A 7301-nucleotide genomic window follows, 5' to 3' on the forward strand; every position below is an offset into this window, starting at 1 on the left:
AATTAGGTCCCATGCGCACTGAAGATTTTGAATAAGGTGAAAGTCGCTACTAAGAATGGATCGGTGGAGAGTGCTGTAACGTTTTAACACGGGTAAAAACGTTTGGAATTGATCGTTTTTGTGCAGGCGGAAGCGATAAGACATGAAGCGGAGATTTTGGGCCAATTGGAATTCCCTTTTATAGTTGGAGTTTTGAAGGTCTTTCAGGACCCTCGGAGAGTCTTCGTCCTTATGGAATTCTGTACAGGTTAGTTAGGGGGTAGATGGGGCGTATTGTCACTAAATTAGGCCAATTAGTGTCACTAAATCAGGCCAATTATTGTCACTAAATTACGTCAATTATTGTCACTAAATTCACACGCATGTTTTGGGATAGGGGTGTACGAATTTTCATATTGGCACCAACGCCGTAATGGAAATCCAAATAGTAAAATATACCACTATTTCATAAATTCCTCAGCTGAGCTCAGGAGATTCCTCAGGAAATTTCAGGGTAGAAGTGTAGAAAAAATCAACGATATTTTTCATATCATCCAACACTGAAGTGAAAATTCGGAGAGTAAAATATGCCGCTTTTTTAGTCATTAATTACAAAAGTTTCCAAAATTACACTCAGAGTAGAAGTGAACAAAAACCAGCGAGAATTTGTTCATTGTCACCAACACATGTTGTTGGCCATGTGGAAATTTTCATCTGAAGTGGGTAAGATATTCCGATTTTGGGACTTTTTTACCCGGATGTTTGAGCTCATTTCGGACATGATTTGTATCTTTCTGTGATGGAGCTAAGATATGTTTGTGTTTTATTAGGTGGTGAATTGTATAAAGTTATTCATTCGAGAGATAGCCTTCTGGAAAGGGATAAAAAAACTGGTGGGTGGAATTGAACCGGGGATCTCAGCTCAGGTCGAATTGGAAACTATGAAATTAATTGTTATTTATTGGAGTTTCACGGGCGGTTGTGAAAACACTAGTGAAAAACATATTTCACGACTACTCCATATCACTGCGTATATCGCGTTTTTTACTTTTTTGCCACTTCACGTGAAACGGGTGAAACTTCATTTTATTTATTTTTATTGATTTTATTAATTCGTTATTGAATTTTGTTAGAAAATCTACGGCGAAAATGTTCATATGGTCAACCACATATGTTGGTGATGACAACATGGAAATTCTGAGAGGAAATTCTTATTGGTTTCTGTATTACACTTCCACCCGAATTCATATATAAACTCTTCTGAGCTCAGCAGCTGATGATGAGGAAAGCAATTACATATATTCCTACTACTCCAACACCTTTTCATCATTTAGGAGGAGTACCAAAACACATCGCCCAGTTCTGGATAGGCGAACTCGTATTGACGTTGGAGCATCTGAATAAGTACCATATAGTTTATAGAGACCTCAAACCAGAGAATTGCATGTTGGATCAGGAGGTGGGTGGTGAAGAACAGGTTCGATCCCCGGTGAGGGTATTTTTACTGCATTTTTCAGGGGCATATCAAAATGGTTGATTTTGGTATGGCGAAACGACTTGATCCGAAGAGGAAATTCCGTAAGGAGAGTTGAGGGGAAAATTATTTTTTTTGTTGGGAAAAAAATTTACGGTAAAAATTATAAGGTAGAATTGAACTCGCACTGATGAAATCAGAAAAAAAAGAAATGAAATTTTCTGTTGCTAAAAATTGAATGAGCGGAAAAGTGGTAAAAATAGTAATTTGATATTTCGGAAAAAAAGCGAAAAATGCGTTTTTTTCCTGGTGAGTTTCGCGATATTTTTGTGTTTTTTACGGAAAAAGGGTACGTGTTTTCCACTCTAGTCTAAAGTATTGGATAATCTTAGGGAAAGTAAAATTTTTCTAGAATTAAATAAAAATGGTAAAAATGGTAGATCGATATTTCTGAAAAAATATCAAGAAATTTTTGAAAGTGAAATCGTGTGTTTCTGAAATTGGTATTTTTTAGATTTTCGCGTGAAAATTTTGGAAAATAAATACACAAATAATATAATGTGAATAGAGTGTAAAAAATCCTTCAAAAAATATAAATTATATAGTTATAGTTAAAGCTTCTTCACCCTAGTGATATGAAAAACACTAGTGAAAACATATTTCGCGACTACTGCATATCACCGCGAATATCGCGTTTTTCACCACTTCACGTAAAACGGGTAGTCGTGAAACTCCATTTCATTTGATATACAGTGGAGTTTCTTGACCCTAGTGATATGAAAAACATATTTTCCATTCCACTTGATGAAGAAACAATTGTGTTAGCGGTCGTAAAAAATATTTTTATACCACTTTGTGAAACTCCATTGCGAATTGAGTTTTCGGCAGGGACGCGCACAAACTGCGGCACGTTGATATACCAACCACCGGAAATGCTCTTGAATAGATCTTATAGGTGAGGAGTGAAAGTTGGGGAAGTTTTGGTATGATTGTTTTTGTCAGTATCGAACCGGATTGGTGGTCTCTTGGAGTGATGATTTTCGAACTGTTCACGTTGAGATTTCCCTGGGGTAAGCAGTGTTGGAGTAGTAGGAATATATGTAATCGCTTTCCTCATCATCAGCTGCTGAGCTCAGAAGAGTTTATATATGAATTTGGGTAGAAGTGTAATACAGAAACCAATAAGAATTTCCTCTCAGAATTTTAATATTATCACAAACTGTTACTACTACTTCCCATCAGTGTTGAAGTAGTAGGAATATATGTAATTCGCTTTCCTCATCAGCTGCTGAGCTCAGAAGAGTTTATATATGAATTCGGGTAGAAGTGTAATACAGAAACCAATAAGAATTTCCTCTCAGAATTTTAATATTATCACAAACTGTTACTACTACTTCCCATCAGTGTTGGAGTAGTAGGAATATATGTAATCGCTTTCCTCATCAGCTGCTGAGCTCAGAAGAGTTTATATATGAATTTGGGTAGAAGTGTAATACAGAAACCAATAAGAATTTCCTCTCAGAATTTTAATATTATCACAAACTGTTACTACTACTTCCCATCAGTGTTGGAGTAGTAGGAATATATGTAATCGCTTTCCTCATCAGCTGCTGAGCTCAGAAGAGTTTATATATGAATTTGGGTAGAAGTGTAATACAGAAACCAATAACAATTTCCCAAAATTTTCTCGGAATTTCCTCTTAACCGTGAGTGAACTCAGAATATTTTTTATGTTAATTGCAGATTGGAGTAGAGACCACCATGATGAGTTCAACATCCAGCAGGCTATTCTGGCTGTGAACATCCGGTATGTTAAAAGCGCGCGCCCGAGTGATCGATTATGATATTTACTTGTGTGTGTAGGTGGGGAAGGAGTGGACGAGGGATTGATAGAGCGACGAAGAGTTTGATTAAAAGGCTGCTCGTATATAATCCGAAGAAACGCATTGCAGGACTTATCGCTAAGGTAGATAATTTTGTGGCGCGTGACGGAATTTTTGGTGTATTGTTGTCCTTAGGTTAAAGACCATAAATTTTTCAAAGGCCTTGAGTGGAATCTCCTCCTTAACAAACAAATACCAGTGCCATATGTAAGCTGGGTTAAATCGTTGGGAATTTGTCGATGATGATGAACTGAGAAAATTGTGGGTGATGAATGGATTTTACATAGGTCCCCGGTTCGATCCCCGGGTAGGACATTTTTCCGTAATTAAAGTTTTACGGAAACCTCCGCATATAGAGGAGTCGATCTGGTGACCTCCTTCGTAGTTAAGCCAGAATAATTCTGCACGCATGCACAACGCGGAAGTGTCTGTTGTTGCGGTATATGCAATTTTCTCAGTGATTTTTAGTATGTATATTTTATAGTGCTCTACTGTGAAAATGTTTTTAGTGATGAAATTTACGTGGGAAAAATATTCGGAAAATTCAAAATTATTTCTCCCCGGGAACATTATAGGTTCCTGGATGATTTCATGGTTGTTTACAATGAGAAAATTGTGCAAATTTTTGGTATGTGAATTCTCGTTATTTTGCTTGAAAACTCCCGAGTTCGGAATTTTTTCCCAATTTCCGAACGAACGTTTTTGTTTATAATGTATGTTTATACCAATTCACAACAGTATGGGAATATATTTTTGGTTTCCTCGAGTGAGCTCGTAAATTTCCTGATTATATTATGAAATTTCACACACGAATTTGGGTAGATTTTCAGGAGACCAGCAAAGATGGGGAAAGTAAATTCATCAGGGTTTTCAATTCTGTTGTTTTATTTGAAAAAAAAATTCAGAATATGCTCTCGTGTATTATGTTGTGTATTTTCTTATTTTCTTTATTTTCTTTATTTTTGTATTTTCTTTATTTTTTGTATTTTTTTCATTTCTTATACTCTCGTCACAAACACACGGCTATGTGAATATATTTCCCCCCGGAAGTGAATGAATTCAAGGCTTTCATTCGAGAGGTCTCTGGTTCGACTCCCACGGTGAGGGGTATTATTTTTTCATTATGCAGGTACCTAAGTTCCGTAGGCGTTATTCACCACCAATACCGTTCTTCTTGTGAGTGTTGAAATCGATCAGCTGGGCGAGCGCTATTGACATTGAGTTTTTAGGCCGCCGCATGTGTCGGGAAGGCGATATTATTCTGGAGTGTTTGATGAGTAAGCAGTGTTGGAATATATGTAATCGCTTTCCTCATCAGCTGCTGAGCTCAGAAGAGTATATATATGAATTTGGGTAGAAGTGTAATACAGAAACCAATAAGAATTTCCTCTCAGAATTTTAATATTATCACAAACTGTTACTACTACTTCCCATCAGTGTTGGAGTAGTAGGAATATATGTAATCGCTTTCCTCATCAGCTGCTGAGCTCAGAAGAGTTTATATATGAATTTGGGTAGAAGTGTAATACAGAAACCAATAAGAATTTCCTCTCAGAATTTTAATATTATCACAAACTGTTACTACTACTTCCCATCAGTGTTGGAGTAGTAGGAATATATGTAATCGCTTTCCTCATCATCAGCTGCTGAGCTCAGAAGAGTTTATATATGAATTTGGGTAGAAGTGTAATACAGAAACCAATAAAAATTTCCTCTCAGAGTTTTAATATTATCATCACCAACATATGTGTATATTTTTTCTCTCCATTGAAATCGTTATTCAGCTACCCCGAATCTATGGAGGAGAACGCCGTCGGGCTAACCGAGCGAGATAAGATCATGTGGTCGTATTTACTCGACGGGGTAATGTCCGCGATTTAGAGCAAGACGACCGCGGTTCGATCCCCGGTGGAGGTGTTTTTACATGAAGTTGTGATTTATTATGACTTGGTGTTGCAGCAGGGTCTGAGAATTGAGTTCATCGGGGGTGTCGGAATATATGTGTTCGCTTTCCTCAGGGGGGTTTGAGAGTTTCCGCAGTTTTTATAGAAATTTAAAATGTTACCTCAACGTTATCGAATTGCAGTTTCACCCTAGTGATATGAAAAACACTAGTAAAAAATAACGCGAATATCGCGTTTTTCACAGAGTATTACGACGCCACTTCACGTAAAACGGGTTGTCGTGAAACTGCGATAAATAGGGTGAAAATTAATACCCAAATGTTGATCTATAGGTTTTTAGTATTTTTTATATGAAGATGAACATATATTAGTAATAAAATGTAATAAGGAGTTTAACCACTAAGGTGTACGAAAACGACGTAGAATTTTCTCCCAAAATTTCCATATTGTCATCATCTCCGACACATGTAGTTGATGATGATGATGACCATCTGCATGTTGGAAGGCTTTTCTCGATGGCTTTACTGATGTATTCATAATATTAACACACAGCTATGCAACTGATGATAAAAATAAAAATGTTAAGATGACTGAGTACCGACTCATCAATTGGCATTAACCAGGAGGACCAATACCTCCAATATCGGCTAAGGTGAATTCTTTCATACACTCTTACCAGTGACTTTATCGCTCGCACGAAGGTATTTTAGGAACTACGAACAGGTGTTAAGTTTATACTCGCCAGTAGAGAAATCGATCTCGTCGGAATAACCGTTATGAAAAGCAATAGTAACAATATTGGGCGAAGGACACCTCAGGGTGACACCAGAGAATCATTGGAGTTTCACCCTAGTGATGTGAAAAACACTAGTGAAAAACACATTTCACTCCGCGTAAAACGGATGAAACTCCATTGTAGATTACACGATATAGGGTACGGGTATGCGGCGCCACCACAACATATTTTTTCTTTTTCATCTGGGGTGGTTTTAGGGTAGTTGGTGTAATGACAGATCGTGCATCGAGAGAAGGAAGACAGAGGAAACTTGGTAGGAAGGAGCGTCAGAAAGAGCAAGTGAGATTTATATAATTGAGTTTCACGAACGCAACTCTGTGAAATATATTTTTCACTAGTGTTTTTCATATCGCTAGGGCCGCCGCCCGTGGAACTGTAGTATTCAACATCTACTGAGAAATTGTTTATCACGAACATGAAAATTTAGCGGTGGAGCGATGGAGTTAATTTACGAGGAAGGCGACCGAAAATGCACAATTAGAAGCGAAAGGCTAGCGGAGCGAAGCTTTGGGGGAATATATGTAATCGCTTTCCTCATCATCAGCTGCTGAGCTCAGAAGAGTTTATATATGAATTTGGGTTTATAATCATTTTCATATTTCCCCGCCGATATCTTCATCACAAACATCTACGCAAGTTCGATTCCCGGCGGGGGCATTTTTCTCGGTCAGGTTCGAATTCCCCCTAGTGATAAGACACCAATCCCAGTTGACTCTGCTGAAGTGGACAGCGATAAACAAGTGTTCAAAGTCTACGATCAAATTGCCCATCATTTCTCACATACACGGTAGATGCAAAAATGCGAAACATGCAACGCTTCGCTCCGCTCAGATACAAACGTTGGCCAAAAGTGTGGAAATTTGTAACGAATTTTCCAGTTGGAAGTATCGTGATCGATGTGGGATGCGGAAATGGAAAATATTTAGCGGAGCGAAGCAAGTCGGGAATTGCATTTTGAGATTGTGGTTGTTATTATTATTTTTATGGACAGAGGTGTAGATGAAATTGTGAAGAATTCGGAAACATCGAGTAATGGGGAAATCATTGATGTTGAAAACGGTGAGTTCATGTGGGGACTGTTGGTATGGAAGAAATGAAATTTTTTCCCCGAAATTTTATCAGAATTTTCATATTTTACCGCAGGTAAGTTTTTCCTGTGTTGGTTGAACTGAATATAGCTGTTGCGTGCCATCTTGATGAGATCGAAAATTTAGATGTGACTTTTTTCATAGGAGTTTCATTTCGTATTGGAGTTCCACGGGCGG

At 37.7% G+C, this 7301-nt stretch overlaps 3 protein-coding genes across 3 annotated transcripts in view; all 3 read left to right on the forward strand.

Annotated features, from left to right (window-relative positions):
- Positions 1-3647, forward strand: part of Pmar_PMAR025728 (cAMP-dependent protein kinase catalytic subunit, putative) — a gene marked incomplete at both ends in the record, with an annotated part of 5924 nt that extends 2277 nt beyond the window's left edge. The window contains 11 exons of the mRNA XM_002770646.1: positions 7-75; positions 127-247; positions 810-845; positions 1317-1438; positions 1497-1557; positions 2342-2408; positions 2456-2523; positions 3197-3260; positions 3317-3419; positions 3472-3543; positions 3624-3647. Coding sequence (XP_002770692.1) covers positions 7-75; positions 127-247; positions 810-845; positions 1317-1438; positions 1497-1557; positions 2342-2408; positions 2456-2523; positions 3197-3260; positions 3317-3419; positions 3472-3543; positions 3624-3647 — 807 coding nt within the window. The remainder of the gene's footprint in view (positions 1-6; positions 76-126; positions 248-809; positions 846-1316; positions 1439-1496; positions 1558-2341; positions 2409-2455; positions 2524-3196; positions 3261-3316; positions 3420-3471; positions 3544-3623) is intronic.
- A 3060-nt stretch (positions 3648-6707) lies between these two features.
- Pmar_PMAR025730 (hypothetical protein) lies at positions 6708-6975 on the forward strand (the record flags this gene model as incomplete). The annotated part of the gene is made up of 2 exons (XM_002770647.1): positions 6708-6823; positions 6868-6975. Coding segments are annotated over 2 exons (224 nt in total), but the record flags the coding sequence as incomplete, so codon positions are not given.
- A 44-nt stretch (positions 6976-7019) lies between these two features.
- On the forward strand, positions 7020-7301 carry Pmar_PMAR025731 (hypothetical protein; the record flags this gene model as incomplete). The annotated part of the gene is made up of 2 exons (XM_002770649.1): positions 7020-7095; positions 7269-7301. Coding segments are annotated over 2 exons (109 nt in total), but the record flags the coding sequence as incomplete, so codon positions are not given.

The sequence above is a fragment of the Perkinsus marinus genome (assembly GCF_000006405.1).
Source record: "Perkinsus marinus ATCC 50983 genomic scaffold scf_1104296964286, whole genome shotgun sequence".
NCBI lineage: Eukaryota > Perkinsozoa > Perkinsida > Perkinsidae > Perkinsus > Perkinsus marinus.